Source organism: Cyclospora cayetanensis, unplaced genomic scaffold (assembly GCF_002999335.1).
Source record: "Cyclospora cayetanensis isolate NF1_C8 unplaced genomic scaffold, CcayRef3 CcayRef3_contig_107, whole genome shotgun sequence".
Classification (NCBI taxonomy): domain Eukaryota; phylum Apicomplexa; class Conoidasida; order Eucoccidiorida; family Eimeriidae; genus Cyclospora; species Cyclospora cayetanensis.
The window spans coordinates 88214-109995 of NW_020312045.1; the positions used below are offsets into that span (position 1 = coordinate 88214).

The following is a 21782-nucleotide window of genomic DNA, read 5'->3' on the forward strand; positions in this document are numbered from 1 at the left end:
AATGCGATAGCTAGCGAAGGCCTGACAGGGTGTGTAGGTAGCACTGACCTCTTCCTTGGCCGCCTCTTCCAGCTGCATTAGCCGCAGCATTTCCTTCTTCATTGATGCCCAATCCAACCCGAGCTGCGGCACCAGCAACAGCCGCACCAGTGCCTCCCCTTGAATTTCCCTGCCAAGCAGAGGCTTAGTGACCAGGAGAATAGTCAACGGGAAAGTTTCCAATTTCAAGCATTCGAAGGGCGCGTGTTGTTCACTACCACGCAATTATGCAAACTCATACAAACAGTGCCTGCTATGTGGACCCGTATAGAAGGAAATAACGCGGCGGCGGAGGCAGAGGGTACTGTAGATACAGGCAAGGAATCTGCAGGGCATATTCCCCAGATATACACACACAGTGCGGGCTGTAAGGCCGCTAACTCTACAGCAGAAGGGGCCACGTCAACTGACAATTCCGTTTGTTGCACGCTTCACATCGCATGCGGCAGCGGCCGCTGCCGCCTCTGCGATCCTGTCGGCTGCAGCTGCAGCACCCCCAGCGGCAGGCGTCATCCTTGGGAGCGCATTCCAGGCCTCTGCAGTTGGCAGCTTTACAGACACCGCGAGCTGGCTCATGCTGCTGATGCATTCGTTCACCTGCAGAGCGAGAAACAGAGAGCCCGCAGCACCAACCGACTTCTTTTGCGCAGCAGCAGCAGAGTGGCACCGACCGCGCATGCCCCAGCAGCAAAAGCAGCAACAGTCACCGATTGGCTGGCGATGCGGAGATCTTCAGAGTCGTTTGAAACCTGCAGCAACAGCAAGAGACGCGGCGGCAAGACCAATGCAAAACATTTCGGAGGTTTTTTCCGCATCCGCAGTGTGTCAGCAGCAGCACAGTGCTCCTCCTCACCTGATCGATAAGGGCCTGGACGGCCTCGTTGAGGGATTCTATCTCCTGCAGCACAGAGCAGGAGCAAGCAGCAGACGCCACATTCGTGGAGACCCCTAGAAATCCGGAGCCTTTCTCCACTGGCCTGTGCAGCACCCCGCCGACGCCAACCCTAGTCTCTGAACCCTTTGAGTCACATCAAATGTGAATGCGCAGTTTCCAACAAGAACTATTGCAGCCGTCAGTTGGTATGTAGGTGCACACCGGCACACGCTAGAGTGAACAGAAAAGAGTGGCAGTTTTTTAAGCTCAGCGGTAATTTGCTTTGGATGCGTAGAAAAAAGCATGCTTCTTACTTTCGTTCGGTGAGCAAGACCCTCCCGCAGTCTGGAGATGTCGTGTCGAATCTGCTCGACTTCGGCCTTGTCGATCTGCACAGATTTTAAACTCTAGACCCTAAACCGTTAGCTTAGCATATGCAAGGAGAGAGCTATTGGTTCCACTGCTTTTAGGGGAGGAATTTTTAAGACATGGGAGGGGATGATCTTGCAAACTCGTGCTTCTCACCCCCTGAGCCTTGATACGTTCCTCCAGTTGCCTCACTTCCGCAAGAACCCCCTTCTGCTGTTGGAGCAGCAAATCTCGCTCTGCCGCAGCTGCTGCAGCGTGCCCATCCTGAACCCCCCCACAGCAGCGGTCGCATCCACGATTAATTAGCCACCACAGAGGAAAGAACTACAACAGGAGGCAAATCGACATTAAAAGCGCAAAACCTTTCACAGGCCCTGGACGCCGTAGCTCTCCTGTGGAGAACACCCCGGAGCTCTGGATTTGCCACGTTCGCCTTAGACGCTGAAACTTGCCTGGTGAGAAATTTCGGCTTTCGTTTCAGCTATGCTGGCGCGCAGGTCGTCAGCTTCTTTAGTCAGCTGCTCTATGGACTCCTGGGTGCAGCACGCACATGTATATATATATTTTTATATATATTTATTCATTTATTTATAGACAAATGTGAACACGCATATAAACACATGGATATGAAAACATGGACCCACAAACACACATGAACAAATATACAAACACACACATGTGGAAACATGAGCACGCACACAAACAAACGCAAACAAACAAACACACACACACCCAGATGTTCACACCAGCAAGCCCTCCGTCAAATAGTTGATTTGGGTTGAATTAGTACCATGAGCGAGGCGTTATCACGGAGCTCTCCTTCGACTCTTGCGAGCTGCTGCTGCCGCTGCTGGAGTTGTTGCTGCACCTGCTGCTGCGCTGCCTCCGCTTCAGCGTTCATCGTATGCAGCTGCCTCACTGCAGGAGCACCGCAAACATCGCGTCGCCAAGCAGGGTGCGCAAAAGAGATGCATCAGGGCAGCCAAAGGAAGCAGCCCCTAGAGGGGCCAGCCTATGCCCAAGTATGGAGCAAGAAGCAGTCACATTTTTTTCGCTTATCGGAGTCCGTGGAGGTGCCTCTTAGGAAGCGCAGCGCATCCCAAGAGGCGGGGAGCAACAGCTGGATCATTGTCTGACACTTGTGTTTATCCTCGTCTTTGGAGGGAAAACAACAATGGCTTACACACAGAGGCCTTTAGGCCCTGAGGATCCCGCCCGAGTTGCGGATATGCGGATGCCACCAAGCGACCGACCACGTCACCGCGACCCTGTACAGACACCCCGTCGAAAAAGCCTCGAATTTTTTGCCGCAGGCCGTAACCCTTGACCTTTCAGACCCAGTCCCTGAATTTAAGCCCCTAAACACCACCCTTGACGTACATAAAAGTCTGCGATCTCCTCTTCTTGGAAAAAAAACTCGTTCTCGTAGATGAGCAGCTCGCAAAGCCAACTCAAAGCTGCGAGGTGATGGGGCCATTGGTGGCCGGTCCCTGGCGCTAGCATCGCGCTCTTGCTGATGGGGAACGGATATCTGCAAAAGACAGACGTGCAGACGCCGAGTAATGTGCGATACGATGCCCATAGACACACCAAAGCGAGATAGAGAGAGAGGCAGAAAGCCCTCCAGGCAGTGCGATAGGCTCTCAGTCCTGCTGTCTACAGGTGTCGCTAGACCCTCTAAGCTTCTGAGGGGTCTAGGGGGCGCAGGGTTGCATGCATGTTTTCTTTGCTGTCGTGTTGCCCCCTTCTCCCAGTGGGTGGTCAAGTGCGTACCCGATCTCTTTGAACAGTCTGGGAACTTCGTCGTTAACGTTCTCTGCCGTTATTTTCACGGAGTCATCGAAGCAGCGCCTGGGAGGACATAGTAAGGGCAGCACAAGAAGGTCCCTCATCTCGCTGAGCCGTTTTCCCTCTTTTTTATGCCACTAGCTCGTGTGCTGCCTCTGGAGGAGCAGCGCCTCCGTGTCTGTCTCTCTGCACCTAAAGCTGGCTACGAAGCGCCCAACACCTCCGCTGGAGATCACTCCTAGCACTGCAGTCCTTCGTCTGGGGAATAGTGCAGCGGGGAGGGGGGGGTTGGGGGGATCGGACCTGAAGAGGTGTCCCCAAATGTCAATTAGCAACGAGCGCTGAGGGCTGCTCAACGCCTTTGCGGAGAGGGGACCAGGAAATTCCGAGAAGGAAAGGAACCTGCGAACAATCACGATATCCCAGGCCCTATAGTCTGAGTTCTTCTTGAAGAGGCGCTGACTTGCGATCAAAATAGAGGCAACCGCCATCACGAGGCTTTCGCGATGAGGACACGGCAAGTCAAATGCGCAGCAGCGGCAAAAAGGAGACTGCACTTCCTGTTCTACCGGGCCGAACTTGTTCAGCTGTACGGCTTGCCTGGTGATGGTTCGAAGGGCATCGCGCTTGAAGCTGTCTTGAGTTTGTAGGGACTTAAGCTTTGTCGCTTCAGCGCTCCTCTTTCGTCTTCTGTATGTGCTGTGGAGAGCTTTGTCTGCTGTAAACGCGCATAAGGTGTGGGCTTCATATTTCACAGCCTAGGCCCCAGATCTCGTTCCTAAAGTTGCAGGGGTGTGTAGCAACGAACCTGGATTGACTGCCTTGTAGAAGGAAAACTCGCTTAGCTCCCGTGGCTGCTGACTCTCTGGAAGAATCGAAGAAGCAGCCGCTGAAAAAAGCAAACGGGCACCCCAACGTACAAACCCAAACGTGCAGGCACGCGAACTCGTTCGCCGATGAAGTCAGTGAAGGCACTCTCTGGCCCCCTTCCTTCGCCTTCCCACCCTCTGTCACAGCCGCTGCGAGCTTATAGTGCCGGCGGAAGGCTTACAAATTGCATTCGCGCGAAAGGGAGAAGTCGGACCCCCAATGAGGGGCTCCATGCTCAGTTACCCGAGGTAGGTGTGGGAATTCGCGTGAACAAGCCGATAGGATGGGCTGGATGGCTGTACGTCTAGAGATCCGCCATGCACATTCGTCAACAGACACTGCACGACTGCTGCCCTCCTACTGTCGTTGTGATCCCTTCGTCATTAACCCCAAGCTCTCAACCGTGGACAGACAACCTGAGTCCTGAGCAGGTGTATTCTTTACACCCTGGCCTGAGGGCTGCTGCACGTCTTGCCGAAGAAAGGCTCCTCTTTAAGAGGTCTAGAGAGTTCTCGCTGCCCTAATAAAAAGTTGGAGGAACAAAGACTGCCGAGGATTTTTGTAAGCTGCAGCAGGTGGGTGCGGAGTTAGAGGGAGGGGCCCCCCAATCCTCTGGGCACTATATATCGTGGTAAGGTTGCGTACAACCGGTTACTGAAGGCACTACGAGTATTTAAAAGGTAGTGGTGGTGGCTATTTAACGCGAAATTCGGGATGCGGTGCTCCTTTCTTGGTGTAATGCGCGCAGCCACCGATCAGCTGTATAAACACACAAGCCCCAGCAAAGCATGATCTTTGTCCTAATTGTGGTGTTTAGCCATATCACAAGTGCCCATGGTGTTCGACGGATATACAGCTGTTTTCTGTGTTTCTGGTCTCTTTGAATGGCTCGGCTCATCCAGATCGAAAATCCCAAGGGGGCCTCCTCTCTCCGGCGCTGCGTCGGGTGGGGCCCATCCAACCCAGTAACCACCCCCATCCGATCCTGTGAACCCCTCTTGCTCTCTAAGGGACGAGCGAAAACACAAAGATATCAGCCGCTTGCTTGCTGTTCGGCACACTTCGTGCTCTTTCTGAGTTCGTCATCACAGTGGCATCGAAATCTGGGACCTGTAACCCAACCAACCCGCAAGACGCTAGATCTAGCCTTCTTCCGCTTTTACCCTCTACGAAGCCACAAATCGCAAAATCTGCGCCCGCACCTATACAATGTCGCTGAGGAATTGCATGAGAGTTTCTAGAATCTAGCGTGTAGGGTTCGGCGTTTGGCCCCGTGCATGGGTTTCGTTGTGGCAAGATGACGGGTGAGCTCAAGACGCCCCCTCCTGTTGCAGCCACTTGGCAGCGACTAGTGATTTGTAGCGGATTGTGGTAGCTCTAGGGTGTAGCGGGCAGCCTATGACTTGGAGCAAGGCCTACGGCTTGGGTCCTATGCTTCCTACTTCTCTCCGTCTGTTTCTGCAGCCGATCCTCTAAAGGTCAAATGCGATTGCGTTTTCTTGGACGGGAAGCAGCTTGACATCGAGTGTGCTTCATCTACGACAACACCCTAAGCTCTAAATGCTCACGAATTCAGCCCTCAACCCCTAGCAGAATTGCGTGGTTCGGGCTTGTCCCCACCAACAGACCCCTAACACGCGATTTTTGTGGAGCAGTTGTTCTACTAAAGTTGCAATTCCTTACGAGCATATTCGGCTTGCAGAGTTTGAGATTTCGGGTTTGGCGAGGGTCCGTGGATGCAGGAAATGGGCCTTGCCCTTCGAAGAGGTTGCTTGTCGGTTTGAGCGGCCAGATCTGAAGGTTATTTCGCTGCAAAAGACATGCAACTGTGTGAGTCTAGATCGTAGCGAAACTTTTGAGCGCCTCAGCTTCCAATGCCCAACTGTACTAATGCCCAACTGTGAGCACCAAACCGGAGCTTTGAGACCATAGTCGCTGCAGCGATCCGCCCCGTATTCTGCAACACGTGTGTATTATTTGTCATGTCCCTTCACCCCAGGCTACACAAGGCGCCTTCAATGCGTTGAAGGGTGCAGTGCCACACGCGGCAGTCCTCGGCGTCGTGTCTTCGTTGTGTGATCCCCGCGGGGCAGCCAGTAAACTCTAAAGCCTCTGGCCTTCCTCCTGTAGCTCCACCTGAGGCGCTGTCTTGCTCTGAGAGCCATGCACGGTGCTTTTCTTGAGAAAGATTTGAGAGTTTGCCATTTTTACGCATGCTCAGGTGAAATGAAGTGGTGGTGGGTTCTGTGGGATGTCAAGTGAGTCCCTCTTGATGTCGGTGTTGGTGCACGGGGTGTTGTGCTGCTGTCAGCTAGTTTCTGGTAAGGGGCGCCTAAGGCTTGTATTGGTCAGTGACTGGGGTTCAGATGTTTGTGCTTTTTTGCTACTCTAGGGAGACCAACTTGTTCCTCTCTTTCCGCGGAGAAGAGTTGTGGAGCTGCCTCAGGTCAGGCGCTACATCGTTAGGGTTGGAGGTTCCCACTGTCCCCTCGCTGCAAGCATTTCTTTCCCGTGCTTTAAGGCTTGACGTCTGGCACTGGTGGTGTTGGGCCCACAGGAAGAAAGGAATCAAGCGGGGAGACCTCGTGGCGTTGCTCAACCCTTCCCTGCTGCCTAAGTCAAATGGAGCAGACTCGCGAGCGGCCACTGTCGAGGATGAAGATCAAATCCTGCTGGTCCTCACACTCACCTCGTAAACCCTTTGGAAGCCTATAAAGCCGTGCCTATGCTTGCACGCGCTGTTCTATATCCAGATACGCTACACCCCGCAGGCCGCCCTACTTGCCGCCAGAGAGTTCAGGAGGTGACGTGTGTATATGCAGATTGGAAGCGTTAAGGGCATCGTGCGTTGTGGAGCCATGACTCGAAAGCAAGCGCAATGCCGTCAAATGGTGCATGTGTAAGGTTTAATTCCGAAGAAGCCTTCTTCTTGGCAGCTCTGCCCCCCATAACGACACACACCTCTTCAAATCTGTTTCACCATTGAGGAGACACTAAATCAGCACCTAATTGTATTCTGAGTGGTTTGGTTGCGCGTGGGAATTCCATGTTGGCTGGCTTTTTGCCTGTTCTGCTGTCCCTGGTGTAAATACAGTCCGAGCATGGGGGAGTACTGTCGATTCCACGTGAACGTGAAGAACCAAAGATCCACAGGTCTTCGTGCCTCGCTTGTTGAGGAATCTATTGACGAGCTTTTATGCGGCTCCAACAAGGAAAAGCGCGCTGAAATACTCCGAAAAATCGCTCCTTCTGCTGGTGCCCACGCTGACGCCGCAGCCGATCCTCGGAGTGCTGATCTCGCTGCTACTAGTCTTGCTCCCTTGCAAGTGGACACTGCACAGCAGAAACAGATCAAGCAGCAAGCCATGAACAGTGAGGCTCTCTATTTGACCTCGACCCTTGCTGAAAACGTCAGCTGAGTTCTGCTTTATACTCCTTTTGCCACCTCAACACTATATCGTGGCTCACACAAAGTTGTTTTATGGCTCCTGCTGGTGTTTTGGCCTCTGTTCTCGCCATCACCCATGCAGAGCTCCTTCAACAAAATCTTCTTCTGCAGCAGAGCTCCAGCAAATCCGCACCGCCAGCGAACAGTTGCGATGACCAAGGCAGCGCTGAAAAGCCCAGTAAAATCGCAGCTGCTGCTACCAAACCTATTCGCAGCACGATCACCAGCACAGCGAGAGGCGAACCTCCGGAAAGCAGCAAGCCTTCTTGGAACATCGCCAACTTGGGCAACGCAGCAGATAGGGAGCATCAGGCCGTCGAGGCATTTGTGAAGAAACTCCAGGAGATAGTGGCTCTCCCGGCAGTATGTAAACCTGAGACGCCGTACCCTGCTGCTGCAGTGTCTTGCTGGACAGCTACAGGGAACTACTGACTGGCTCGTGGTCATGGCTGTGGTATCTGTAACTTGCGGTGTGCCGGGTGTCTATGCAGAGCAGCAACAGAGATATGGCCCTGGCCATACAGCTGTCTCTAGCGAAGCGCATGCGCTTCGACTGTGTCCCCCGTTTGGCTGAGACCGCCAAAGAACTCCACACGCAGCTATTTCTACATCCGAATTCCGTAAGTTATATTTCTAGGGTATCTGCTGATAATGCCGGTTTCAAGCGCTTGCGCTTTCTCACGTGTATCAGAGACAGACTCAACCGTGTGCCGCTCTTCCATTCGCTGCTACTGCAACAGGATTTGGCTCTACTGGCATTCAAGAACTATCGGTACATTCATTGTATCGCCACGATCACGCCACGACCTCAGAGAGTCCATGAGCAGACGCAGGTTCAGTCATCCACCAAAGTGAAAACAGCAGCTGTAGACTCCGTGGCAGTGGCCTCAAGACGCCACAGCGGCACAGCTGCAGCAAATGAGCAGTGCCAGCAGCTTCCGCCTCCACCGCCGCTAGAGTCCGCAACAGATGTACGACGAGCCCTCCGAAGCTTGCAGCAGAAGCAGAAACTAGTGTCTTCGACCGTCAGTACCTTAAAGCAAACAAAGAAGGCAGGAGACGTTCTCCAGAATGTAGTGGCGGCGCAGCAAAAGCGCCTTTTGAAGGAACAGCAGCGGAGTGAACGGGCATCAAAGGCACTACGTACAGCAGCAACAGTGCCTCCTCCTGCTGCTGCTGGGAAGCCAGCGCTTACGGAAGAAGAAAAGAAACAGCTTCTAGAAAAGATTCTCCAGCTCAAATCCTCCGTCGCTGATATTGTCGATCAAGCACGTCAAAAATGCACCGCCTTTCGCCGCTGTTGTTATTTCCTTTTCATGCGGTTTTTGCGGGGGCACTTGTAAAACTGTAGCTCAAAACGTGGTACCTTTACACTGCAGAAATGGGAGGACAGGTGGTGCATGTGCGTTCATCGACACACCATTGTGGTCATGAAATTCAAGTGTCGAGTTTAGAGTGCGTTCTCAGGAGGATGGTCAGAGACACCTTGAGCGCCTCCGTTCTCTGGAGGCCGCGGACATCAGCCATGAATTCAAGCAATCAATAAAAGAGACGACTGTCAATGCTTTCTTTTGCTTACAGGTAGGCTTCCATGATGCTTGGGAATCAGAGGTTTCTGTTTGACTTTGGCTACAGGATTCTGGGAGGTACTAGTCAGTCCGCAGATGATGCGGTTTGGATCTTTCGGGGCTGTGTAGCAGCACACCTTAGAAGCTGAGGGCATGCAACTTATGGAAGTATCTGTCTATTTTCAACCAGCAGTCCCTCCTCTCGTGGCTGGCTGCCGTAAGCTGTAGCGCATAGATGTCTTTCCGGGCTTAGGCTGTGCTATGCTGTGCAGTGCAAGAAGTATACAGACCGCCTAAACACTGCGTGTGTTGCCCGTAACCACCAGCAACAGCCACGCAGAGCAACAAAGCGGTTTGTACAGTGCGAGAACTGTGGCCACAAACCCATTCCCACACTGAACAACCAGCTGCCAGACGGATGCCCAAAGTAATCTGGTCCCTAATAAGGAAGCCTCTGTGACAGGCAGAAGTGCACACTGCTGCTACAGCATTCAATACACCTTAAGTTCGATGGTCGCATCAAATGTCTGTAGGGTTCGAACCCGGAACAGTGCATGCTCTGTGGTGCAGATGCAGAGTTGCCTCGAAGGACATCAGTTTTCGGCTGATTCCGTTGTATACTGCGAAGCCAGAGAAGCTTCTGGAGCAAGAAAAGCTAACTATCGAGTACGCCCACGTGCGATTAGAAATGTGCCCTGGATACTAGATCTTTGTAAGGAATAAGGGCTTTCTGTCTCTGCTTGGCGAATCAATGTGCTCTGAATCCCATGATAATGCCCGTGGCTCTTGCCAACCTGCCTCTGCGTCTCAGCGGCACGGATGTAGGTCCTTATAAAAAGCAGCAGGAAAGGCCACCGCAGTGCAGAGATGAAAATTCAGCAGAGGGATTCTTCGATCATCATGACCTTCCAGACACTTCCTAAGACAGTGGGTTTACCATAGGGCCTATGCAGAACTACTACGAGTGCCCTAAGGGCCGCCTGATGGAGCCTACTCCAGGACTAGTGCGGGGGCTTCCTGGCTAGAGTCTGAGGTTGGCTACCAGGGATGACTCCTATAAACGTTCTCATGACATCTCTTGGACTGTTTTACATCTACGTCAGTCTTAGGACATGCACTCCGGGTTGAGGAGATCGCATTGCCCGTCCAGGGGCTTTGGTACAGTACCTGAGCAGCAAGTTGACTGCATGCGGCTCCTGATTTCGTGCAACTAGTGAAAGGGTATGTACTCTAACAAGCAAGCTGCCTGTATCCCCCAGTACATCGCATGGAACAGCAGTGGGGCAAAGTTCAAGAACTCGTGTCACTGTTTGTAAGAAGAAAGAAGCGCCAAGAAGTTGGGTAGCCATCAGACCCTAGTGCATTAGAGTGACCATTCAACTACGCCTCCGCGAAACGATTCAACACGGGCCATAAACGTGCCAAGATTTATCATTAGGCTTTAGTTTTGTTCGTTTTCCTAAAAAAATTTTATCTGAAGTGGCAGGCCACCCTTGCTCTGCGTACGAACGCGTTCCATGCCTGGCTTATGTAAGTATCATAAGTTATGATAGTTTTTCAGGTCGCACTACTTGCGTGTCATTGTCGTAAATGCAATACTCTAGCAACCGTAAGCTGGAATCCTAGAGGATCAGGGGAAACGTGGCGCAAGCCAGAACTAGCTGACAAGTGGGGTTACCTCGAGTTTCCGACACCTGTAGGCAGGCGTGTCATAACGAAAGTGGAGATTGGACCGGCAATGAGCAAAGAACTGCGCTTTGAGACCGAGTGCTTGTTGGTGTAATGAGCTCTAAGTGATCCTTGCTGAATGCGACCCAGTTGAGACAGATGAATGTAATGCAAACGAGCGCATGCTCTAAAGGCGCATGACAGCCGGAAAATTAATGCTTCCATGAGAAGAGTATGGAGAGCCAAAGACCTTTTCTGGGCTGGGCATCCACAGTTCTCTGGATACCGGAGAACGGAAGTCCGGGTCATTCGTAGGGGTGGTTCTGTGCCCACCTTATCGATATCCATCTGTTTAACACGCTTATGCAAGAAGCATCTGTTTATTGCTGTAACAATATATGAAGCATTATCCAGCTTTTTTTGTAGTGTATAAAAGCTGGGTTTTGCATAGTCTTAGATGTACACGGGTTCTTTGAAGCTCTTCCTGCGCTGTCTCGACCGTGGCAACACGCCTCCTTTGGCAGCTGCTGAAACGAACCCTAGGAAGGACCAGTGTAGCCGGCCAAACTTCTCTTTGGTATTTTGGACACTTGCTAGTATAATAGGCGCCAGCCTGTTTTTCATTTGCTAAGCTCCCATAATTCATAATAGTCTAAACCCTTAGCTGTGGGTACTTGCTTGTGATAAAACACGTTACCAACAGGGTGGGGGGAGATTGTTGTGGTGGTATGGGTATGGGCTGGAAGAACAGCATCCACTCAATAAATATGCCTTATTTTGCTTTGATTAGAGCTAAAAAATGCTTTCAGTATTATTCCAACCAAATACAACCAAGAATATCAACGATACGTCGATCTGTAGATGGAATGACCAAAAAATTAGAGCGCAGCATTCTTGATGCTCTAGTGTGGCAATGTTCCTGACCCAGGATTCTCAAGTGGAGTACACTAAACATTCGCAGTTGATATCCCTACGCCAGAGAGTGTGTGGTAGTTACAGAATATCTAGCAGATGAGTGTTCCTGTCGTATTCTCACAGTGTGGAACTCTAACCTCGCATTGGTCGATAGGTTCTTTGAGGATTAAAGGTCAGCTCTCGAAGTTTGTTTGCTCTGGAAGGCAGCCTCATGGGTATCTTCTGATGCGCAAATATGTTGCCTTGGTTTGGTGGAAACCGATTGCGTGAACACCTTGTGTGTGTTCCGGCATACCGCAAGGTCGGGCTTGCATGCCATCAACGCCATGGCCGTCGGAATAATTGGGTTGCATGCTCTTTAAAGGTTATGGAGATGCTCATGGAGTTTTAGGGTACGAACAGAGCTTTTTCTTAATTGTTTGCAGCACTGTGAGTTTCGTACATCTTGCGGCGGGTGCTGCAGGTGAATTATATTAAAGGTGGACAAAATATTAGAAGGTGCGGGGCAGAGCGTAGATCTGGTAGTTGTTAGCTTTGTCCAGGTGTGTGTAATTGACACGCGTATATGCACATAATACGAGGCTACCTTTCAAAAATTATACTGCATAGGTGCCTCGAAATAGGTTTGTTGGCTCCAGTTGTATACATCTCGACTTCTTGAGAATTCCGGAATATTGAAGGGGGTGGCTTCGTTAGGTGAGGCGGGGTGGACTTGTGGGGTAGTCAATTATAAAGCTTTAAGGGCTGACTCCAAGCCACCAAACCCCCTAGAATGGTGCCTAGAAGGGACTGGAGACGGCAGATTAATCTTGATTCTATGCACCGCAGGTGCGCTTATGTTGAACTTCTTTGCCAACTTTATGGGGCGGGTGGATAGCTTTGTACGGTATTTTGGAAGTCTCTTGCGACAGCTGTGTTATAAGACAGTGCTCTAGGTAATTTTTAGAAAAACTTCGAATCTTTATGAGTGTAGCTTGTTTGCTTTGATTGCAGTGAGCGTGTTCTATATCCTATCCCGTTCAAAGGGTTTTGAGTGGAGGCAGTACAGCCCACTCCGACCGCTTTCCGTATGTCCTGCAATCGTGCACTTCCTTGAAATATATACTCTAATGAGAGCTAATTGAGTCTTACATAGTATCCATAAGAGATGCTTACGCGATTATTTGCCTGATGAACACAGTAGTACATCTGCGCGCCGTTCAACAGTCTCTCTTGTTCCACGTCTCCATGAATGCACTTTCCGGGGTCATAACTCACCTGGCTTGCTTCACGGCATATGAGGGAACATTTTAAGTAGCTCCTCATGTCTTTTGGCCATGGGCAGCTATGAATTCAGAGCTACCGCACAGGGGCATAAGCCAAGCTTGCTCAAAAATGGGGCAATGGAATAGGTTGGGAGTTTGTGTACCGTGCACAGGGTCTGACCTAGTGGTAACTCGATAGAGATCATTAATTTTGGAAAATGTAGACTATTTAAAAGTCAAACATAGAGTAGATGTAGGGCACCTTGCGAAAGCGCCAAGTTTACGGAGTCACTAGTTCTGCATGCCAGGACGGGTTCCCCCTAGGGGCTAAGCTTTAGCCCGGAAGGAACGGAAACTACTGTTAGTCGCCGCTCACAACGTAGACAAATGTACAAACAACGCACCTGCTTCAATTGCAGGAGATTGGTCGTACAATCTGGAACTGTAAGGCGTTTTGTATCCGGGTGAACGAGCAGCCATTTTTAACTGGAGCGTGATCTTCTCTTAACTGCGCTTAAAGTCCCTAACTCGAACTAAGTCTTTTTGACAGGCACGACATTATGCGCGGGTTTATTTTTGCCCAGTAGTCGGAACCCGTGGTTCAATACCAAAATTGTTGGGCAGCCTACACGCTGGGTACTTCCTCCGTCATAGTGCCTGATATACGGACGCCTTAAAGGGACTCTAAAGACATGCTCTGGGTATTAACCACCTGATCAAAAGAAAAAGGGGGCTGTATGTGTTGTTGGCACACTGACGACCTGGTTGTCCGTGCGTTGAGGGAAAAGTTTTCCAAAGACGACCGCATCTCGCGCTGTGGTGTTCCTGGCCTTGTGCTAGCTTTCCCTCGGAAGACCTAAAACAGGAAATAGGCGCTGCAAAACTGCGAATGGCATAGCTCAGCGCTGCCAGTCGTTGAGAAGTCCTAGAGTGCATTGAAAAAACTGCTCCGTGCAAAGACGAGCCAAGAACTTCCACAATATACCTTGCAGGGCTTCTGCCATTGTGTCTTATTCCTGATGAAAGAATACTGATTCAATCTAAGGAAGGAGCATGAAGATTTTAGTTGGCTGAGCGGAAAGCTGCCGGTGAACTTGATCACATGGGCGACCTCAGTGAGCCAGATGCATGCTGTCCCCCCAGAGGGGGACAAATTCGTTTTGAATGGAGGGGGTTTTCAAAAGTCTGGAGGGTTTTATATTGACACAGACACTCTGAATCTAAATTTCCAATGAATTTTGAGCGACTACGCAAAATTGGTGAGGCTTCGCTACAGGAATGACTTCGGGGCTTAAGTGTGGCAGGGAGCTGTATCGTGCCGTAGGCAATGCAATAGCCAGCAGTCTCACAAGAAGTGTCTTTTCATTATAAAAGGTACTTTACCCACTAGCTGTAACCACCATCTCGTCCTTGATAAGTATCGAACGCCGGAAGAACCAAAGGGGGCGCTCTACGCCGCTCATTTTGACCAGCGGCATGGGTCTTTGCTGGTCTCGTTTGTCCTGGTGGACGCAAGATTTGACGAACACCACCAAGTCTGAAGATTGTCATAGCAAGCTGAAGGCTGCCTCCTGAGGGCGCCACCAACTCGGCTGACGATCAGCTTGAGGTGAAGGCTGTCCCCCGTAGTGCGCCATGGGAGGCTGTACGGGTTTGCCTCCCGTGAGCCTAGCTAAAGGGCTCATCACCCTGGTGGTCGGGGTATGAATTAGGCCACGCACCCCTCTGAGTGTCTCGTGAGGTTCCTTGCGCTAGGGCGGAGCTACTAGAGTAATGCTTGGTAGGTTGTGGCGTGCTCCACGTGCTCTCCCTGACCCCATGCATCTATGCTGGTGACCTCTCGCGGCAGTGCTGCTGGGATTTATCTTCTCTGGATCGAATAACCATGGAGGAACCCACATCTGTTGGTAAATTCAACCCCTCACCAAGCGCTCATTGTTGTACTAGTGGAATCAGCGAGACCCAGGCAACCAGGGTGGAGCAACCGGTGCATGCGACCGCGACCATAGTACCCCAGTGTAGCGATGCTTCAGATAGCAGCAAAAGGTGCTATAACAATGGCAGGAAGATGAAAAATAATGACTTGGCAACAGACAGGACATCCTCAACAGATCCCATGTTCCATGGGGGTCCTTTGCACGAATTGCCTGCGCCTTGTATCCCCTTGCGGCCAGATACTGGCATGACCATATCTCTAGATGAAGGTCCACTTGATACAAGTGCCGAATCATTGCGCACCGAAGCTGCCTCATCTTCCAACAAGTCAGAAAATGTTGAAATGCAGGCACGGGACTCTTCCCCTCCGAATCGTGTCTGCAAAGGAGGAGGACAAGAAACGACATTAGACCTGGAGGAAAACAAAGAAAAGTGCCGCAGTGCCATCTCCGCGCGCCGTGTGCATCCGCTTACTTCATGCGCCTCCTCCATGTCCGTAAACAACAAAGGAGAGAACACTGCTTTGCCTGAAGCGCAGGATGCACCAAGCGGAGCCGAGTCGAGCCCTATGAACGGAGGAGTCTTACCTGCCTCAAGGGAAGACAAAGGGACTTCAGAGCGGCTGGAGGAGCTTTCGGTTCTTTCATTTAACGCAGGGCTACTGGAGTATAAACTGTGTGGCCTTCGGATCTACCAGAATCCCCCCTTCACCCAGCGCCGTCTCCACCATATCCCGGGTAGTCAAGATAAACATTCACCCTGTCTCCATGGAGTCGCATGCTTTATCAGTGTGCATGTCTATGGGTTCCGTTCTGGTAGTGTTAGCAACGTCGAAGTGGTGTTTGGCGTTTCATCCCTGAAAAAGGCCCTGAAATAGCATGCAGCCTGCTAATAGCATATCTTTCTGTAGTGTATGCATTATACTCGTTTGGCTGGCGGTCCGTAAACGGAATTTTTGTGTGCTTTGGTTATGGTGTAATTAACAGCGGCGCTGCTATCCACTGGGGCCGACATCATTTGCCTTCAAGAGGTTTATGGCGAGAACCACGCAGATTTTATCATTGAGAACACCCGCCACAAGCTGCCCTTCGTTGGTAGGTAATCGCGGCGGCATTTTTCAAGGCATTCGTTGTGTTTGGTTTCTCTTAGCCAATACCTTTTGATTAATTTCATGCGGCATTGTGTCATTTCATGGAGATGATAGCTCTGTGGAGCCGTATCCGTGTGCGGGGTTGCGTCAGGGCGCCGGACGTCTGGAGGCCGCTTCTCTCTCCACAATGGCCTCATGGTCTTGAGCAAGTATCCAATTGTCCACACTCATTTTCACAGATTCGAAAATGTAGGCTAGTGCAGGCGGAGCCCAGAGTCACGCGTTTGCACATCACCTTGGCACCCTTGCTTGTGCTGTTGTAAGGACATCTTCGTTCGTAGGGCAATTGTCCGCACTGCTTGCACAATAATTCTGCATATTTCGCAGGTTACGTATATCGAGCGCTGTTTCGCTTCAAAGGGAATGCTGGAGGTCGCCGTGGACGTGCCGTCGATCGGTGTCAGTGAGTGCCTGGCCGAAAACATCTGACGATGCGCAGCTTCTGTTCGTGAAACTATGTCAGCCAGCAGCACGAGTGCATTCTGAAGCCCCACGTGTACAATTTCGATTATGTATGTTGTATGTATATGCTGGACGATGATACTGCAGCGGTGCAATTAAACAGAGCTACCTTGCCTTTGCTCTGAGTAGAGAGAGTACGGGGAAGGTGTGCCTGCTTTTTTGCATGTGGTCTTGTTTTCCACAGTCGCTGTTTTCAACATTCATTTGGCCAGTGGTGCGGTTGACCCGGAGTCTCGTTATGTCGAGGACGTACGGGCGGCAGAGATCCGCCAACTGTTGAAGGCGTGCGACGCTGCAGCAGATAGAGGCCATGTTCCTCTTGTCATAGGCGACCTTAATGCCGGTACGGAAAACCGCTTTTTTTGTTAGACATACATTAAATAACTGTAGGGGTGCTGCTTTTGTACCAATATGACTCAGTATGCATGATTCTCGACGTTCTTTGCATATATACAGGCATTGGTCGAGGATTCCCCTCTGAGACTGGCCTCGGGCTTCACCGATTACCGTTTTTTTCAATGGGGCCTTTTGTATGCATGCGACAATTTGGGGACTTTGTGTGGGTATATTGGGCGCATGTTGCCAGTGTTTCAAACAGTGTTTGCCGGCTCTGCAGCTCCTCATCTGTGCGCATCGAACTACAAATCCTTTGTCGAGAAGGGCTGGCGGGACTGCTGGCTGCATGTCCATGGACATCAGTGGCATTTACTGCAGCATCATTTGCTGCATCAGCAGCAGCTGTTGGAGGCGCAGCAGCTAGACGACCAGGGCATAGAGCTCCACGACCGCCACATCAGGCGTGACTTCTTTGTTCGTGTTAGGAGGCAAAGACGCATGCAAATGCACGGCGGATTAGGATCAACAGAACTACAGCAGCCCCTGCAGCGTCCTTCGCGAGCATTACAAGGATCGTCAACCCCAGCAGCGATTCACCGTCCCAATCCGTATGTCAGGATGCCGCTCTCTCCCCACAGGGCCACTGTTGCTTCTGATGCGGATTGCAGCGATATGGAGAGGGAGCAGGAAATACAACTCCTGGAGCACCAACAGGCACAAGAAGCTACATCCTCAAGTGGAAAACGCGGATGCACAAGTGAATCACCCGAATGTGTTAACAGCAGTCTGCGAAGAAATAGCAACTTCTTTGTTGGTGCGAACAAAGATTATCTGTCTTGTCCTCATGTTGAAGATGGCGAGACTCCGAAGCGCAGCAATAGCCTACGCCAGAGCGGTTCAGTGGAGTTGACTAGCCGCATTTTCCACAATGCCACTGTGAGTGTTGCTACACGACACTCTTTGCAGAGAAGCAACACGGTGCTCATCGGTCGTCCAAAGCGGGATAAGGATGACAATCAGCCCGTTAAAGGTATACTCGGGGGATTTTTGAGCAGGGCTGGGGGCAGTGTGCAGCATCCTCTGGCGTTTGAACTGCCGGCTGCTGCGGCATGGGCCCACCGCGAGTTCTTTTTAACAGCTAAGCGGCGGCTTATCGAGCAGCAACGAAAGTGGCTGGGTGGAGGGGACAAGGCTCCAGTGTTGGACGTGCGGCTTTCGCTCTCTGCGCCGCAAAGTCATCAGCAAGGCGTGGACGCCACTCCTCTTGCCAGTGACTGTTCTCTTGGATCATGCAGTACCGCACTTTCAGCGGCACAGAACGGCGACTCCACGCTTTTGAATACTGCAGCGTGGGAAACTGGCGGCCGTGTTCATGCTGTGCCATGGTGCCAGTGGCATAACGACGAAGCAGATGACTGCGTGACTGATTGGCTTCTGTCGGATATCGATGATGAGAACGATTCGCGAGAAGAGAGCGATGTCGTTATAGCAATTACACCCGATGGTGACACGCCTGTTCCTTGTTCAAGAAGAGACTTCACTTGGGATCCTGGAAACCCACTCAACACTATCGGGCCACATGCAGGGTGCCACGGGCTACGCTGTGACTATATCTTCTTGCCTCCGCACCAATTTGCTGGCGGTCTATACCCCTTTCTGCCCGTAGCCGCTGACATTCTGATGCGGGATCCTCGTGTTCTTGTTGACGCCTGCTGCTTCGGCTGTTTCGGGGAGGTTATGCTTGTAACACTTAGCGACCACTACGCCGTGCGTGTTACTCTCCGCCGCAGCACGGACAGGGACATTGCTGATTTTTGGGGCTCATGTGCGGCAGAAGCAACGACTCGTAGGCCTCCTGCTGCCTAAGCAGTGGTTCCACGAACAAGTTTTCCTCATCAATCATAAACGCAGACGATGGGCGCGCCGCATCACCAATAAACAACTTGAGGGTCGTGACGCTTTCTGAGTCTTAAAGAGGCTAGTGGTGTGGCTTTTGTGTATTTGCTGTTTTACGCTAAGTCCGGAGAGTAGTGGACAGCCAGAAAGTTGCTGCAGCTCGCAGGTACCGGGCAGATATACTTCCATCTTAGCCATCTTTTGCCCAGTGTTGGTTGTGTTTAACAAGAAGAACATGGAAACGCGAAATCTATTTTTGTACATCTCATTTGTCTACTGATGCGCTGATGTGGCGTTTAAACTCTGGGCGGCTGCTCGGGCACGGCATGTAGATACCCCTTCCAGCGATCTCTTCTGAGTTAGGCTAACACGAACCCATAATGAAAGAACAGGCGTTTATATGCACGTCAGAACTGAGCTCGTTGTCCTATGTACAGATATTTAGCAGTGTTATGTCAATACCATTCATATTTGTGGAATCTCGCAAAGAGAGGAGAGGTGCAGCAATGTTGATGCTAGCTCTGCCCTGACGGCCCCAGTGTAGGGCAGTCTGATGGGTGGCGCAATAGATAAACGCACAGGTGCATAATGTATATCTCCGTAGCAAAGCTGCTAAAATGCTCCACAGAGGATATTCTCACAACACCAACTAGTCTACACCCAACTATCAATAAGAACTTGCAGCATAATGCCCCCGACCTGACCCAGAGTAGGTTGGATTTGCCGTGCTAAGATCCGCTTTTCAACGCCTTCTGCTAATCTTAGGCATTTGGAGACCCGAATCATATTCATGAAATTTTTTTTGGCACAGGAGACGCTTTCTTTTGGGCTGCCTCGGTGCTGCGTGACAGCAGTACTTTCTACTTTTATTTTTCCTTTCCTGTAGGCTACAGAATAGAACAGAACGGACCCAAGCTATCGTATTTACAGCATAAGAATCGCCAACATAGCCTTCAGCTACTTCAGTAAACGTAGTACACACTCCTGCATGAAGCCATAAACAGGCCTTCTTCGACGGCAGTGTCATTGGTTGTTATTGCTCTGGCATCCCCGTTGCCTGGAAGATGGCTGAGTGTCGCTATTATCAGGGGAGACTGCCATTGAACAACTGATAGGAATCATGGGTAATCCATGATAGGGCTTCTTTAGTCAATGGATATAAACTGATCAACCCAGCCTTCCCTCAACACTTCCATTGCCCATGCTTCCGGATTTTTCCCTAATGATTACTGAGCCTACTTGGAGGCAGCACGTTCAAACTTCGTTCTGCAATAAATGCAACGGGCTAGAGTATACCTGAACAATTGATCCTTCTAAATCCGGAATAACTAGTAAAGTCGAAGTGGTTTGTCTGTTTGTCTACTTTATTTAATGCAGAGTACCGTGAGCTCGATACAAGACGCGGTGTTATGTGGGCACGGTGCTATTTGCAACTAGTTGTGAGTGATCGGAGTGCACAGAGGGTGCAGCCAAGCTCATCCCAGCTGTCCCTCTCCCCTCGTGTCAGCAAGTCACAGGAGCGTGGGCAGGGGAAGGCAAGAACTCTTGCAAAAAAAGAACACACTCGACGACTTTCGATTCCGTTTCTACTGAGTCTGGAGCGAAGTCCTTCCCGACGGAGACCTTTGGTGGACCCTTTCAGCTCGCACCACCATGTGGTTCGACGCAGTTGGTTTGAGCTAACCATTGACTGCGGATGCAGCGGGTTATAATGCTTTCCCCAAAAGTTGTCAACGGTTAGGAAAACCCTCTAGCTGTCGAGGTTGACGGGGGTGTAACGCGTGCTAAGGCGGCAGAGGCTGGCCTGCAGCCTGATGTGGACGCAGTAGCTCCACAGCTGGTAGAAAAGTCAAAGTTTGTCCGCCGCTAAAAGCGTTTTTGCATGTATTGATGAGTTCAAGCTACCAAAGAAGTATGGTGGCCGCAGGGAATGGCAAGTTCTCAAATATCCTAGCAGCCGCTTGAACATCCACCTCGAAGTGTACCCTTCCAAATATAGATAACTAAGTTTTCCTTGTGGCATGTGTACTGAAAAGAGCAACACTTCTTTGGTGGAGTCTCCATGCAGAGGAATTGTGTACATGCAAGGATAACTGGTTCAAGCCTTCGTACAATCCCTCACCCATCTGTTTGTGCGTAGAGAGGCTCAACGGCAAGCTTTAGAACTGAAAAGGCATAGGGGGAAAACTGTATTGATAGATAGCTATCTAAGAGACTGTGATAACTTTTTTTGCAAAGCCTTAACGTAAACTAGCAGCTCCAATACCAGTGGGTTTACTTCAGGCCTACCCAAAGTGTGACCTTGACCCCTCGCAAGCTTAGCAGTTAGTCGTTGATTGAGCAACGAACAAGTAAAGCTTTTACAAATGATGAACCAGTTGAGGTCAGAAGCACTTGAAAACAACGCGTGTGTCTGTGGCGAAAACAAACGAGCCCAGTCGGGAGTTGGAATCTGTGGGTGTCCATCAACGTGCCTGCTTTTATTGTGGGGATTCGGGCTGCGTAAGTAGGAACTGAACGCGTCTGAAAATGCCAAGGCACTTGAACAAAGGAGCTGAACTAAGTGGAAGCAGGCGGCTTGAAGGACAAAGAAGGTACGTCCGGAAAACGGAGAGCCTCCCATGTAGGCTGTGGTACTGTAGAGGAGGCCACAGAGAATCCAGCCGCAGATGCGAACCCATCACGGATCCCCTTGATTATTCCTCTATAAAAGCCTACATTGATGCTTACACACTGCTAGAGCTGCTTGACGCCAAATGCGAAGAGTATTTGTAATCCAAGGAGACGGCGTAGAAGTGCAACCTGTCTGCGCACTCGGCCCATGGGAGTCAGGTGTGTTGAAGGGCAAACGGACCCAAAAATTGGCAGAGGAAAAGAAATATATTGCTGATTCGGCTCTATCGGCATGGTCCTTTACTTCTATGCTAGCCCCGTGCATCATGATAGAATCTTATGGCTGCCATGGGCAACCCAACGGCGGGCGCTTATTCGGCAATAGCTACGTGGTGTAAAGGTAAGCTTACCGGAGAGGGTCAGGAAAAAGCAACTCCTGGCCTTCTTGAAATGCACATTTCAATTGTGGTGAAGGGTGTAGAGCTGGTACTAAGCTGAGGCTGTCTTGCTGCAGGCCGCTCTGCAGCTCATGCAGCTAGTGTTGCCAGGAGCTAGAATGGCAAAATGATGAAGCAATAACACGTTAAGGATGACCTGCTGTGGTTCA

General features: G+C 50.9%; 3 protein-coding genes across 3 annotated transcripts; 2 read left to right on the forward strand and 1 right to left on the reverse strand.

Annotated features, from left to right (window-relative positions):
- Positions 1-441: 441 nt before the first annotated feature.
- Positions 442-4173, reverse strand: LOC34620349 (kinetochore protein NDC80 homolog). The gene is made up of 13 exons (XM_026333956.1): positions 4122-4173; positions 3879-3959; positions 3725-3788; positions 3374-3472; positions 3056-3133; positions 2663-2813; positions 2466-2604; positions 2073-2200; positions 1735-1815; positions 1439-1606; positions 1228-1302; positions 893-937; positions 442-675 (listed from the first exon to the last, which is right to left on the reverse strand). The coding sequence occupies exons 1-13, from the start codon at positions 4171-4173 to the stop codon at positions 442-444; spliced, it is 1395 nt and encodes a 464-aa protein (XP_026189741.1).
- A 1064-nt stretch (positions 4174-5237) lies between these two features.
- Positions 5238-9879, forward strand: LOC34620348. The gene is made up of 16 exons (XM_026333966.1): positions 5238-5244; positions 5405-5465; positions 5683-5770; positions 5940-6036; positions 6162-6198; positions 6333-6386; positions 6498-6615; positions 6763-6839; positions 7035-7312; positions 7471-7751; positions 7880-8008; positions 8129-8656; positions 8856-8969; positions 9229-9383; positions 9527-9622; positions 9768-9879. The coding sequence occupies exons 1-16, from the start codon at positions 5238-5240 to the stop codon at positions 9877-9879; spliced, it is 2232 nt and encodes a 743-aa protein (XP_026189751.1).
- Positions 9880-14668: 4789 nt separating this feature from the next.
- On the forward strand, positions 14669-18532 carry LOC34620347. Its single transcript, XM_026333974.1, has 6 exons — positions 14669-15455; positions 15705-15812; positions 15960-16057; positions 16196-16271; positions 16515-16673; positions 16947-18532. The coding sequence occupies exons 1-6, from the start codon at positions 14669-14671 to the stop codon at positions 18530-18532; spliced, it is 2814 nt and encodes a 937-aa protein (XP_026189759.1).
- Positions 18533-21782: the final 3250 nt, after the last annotated feature.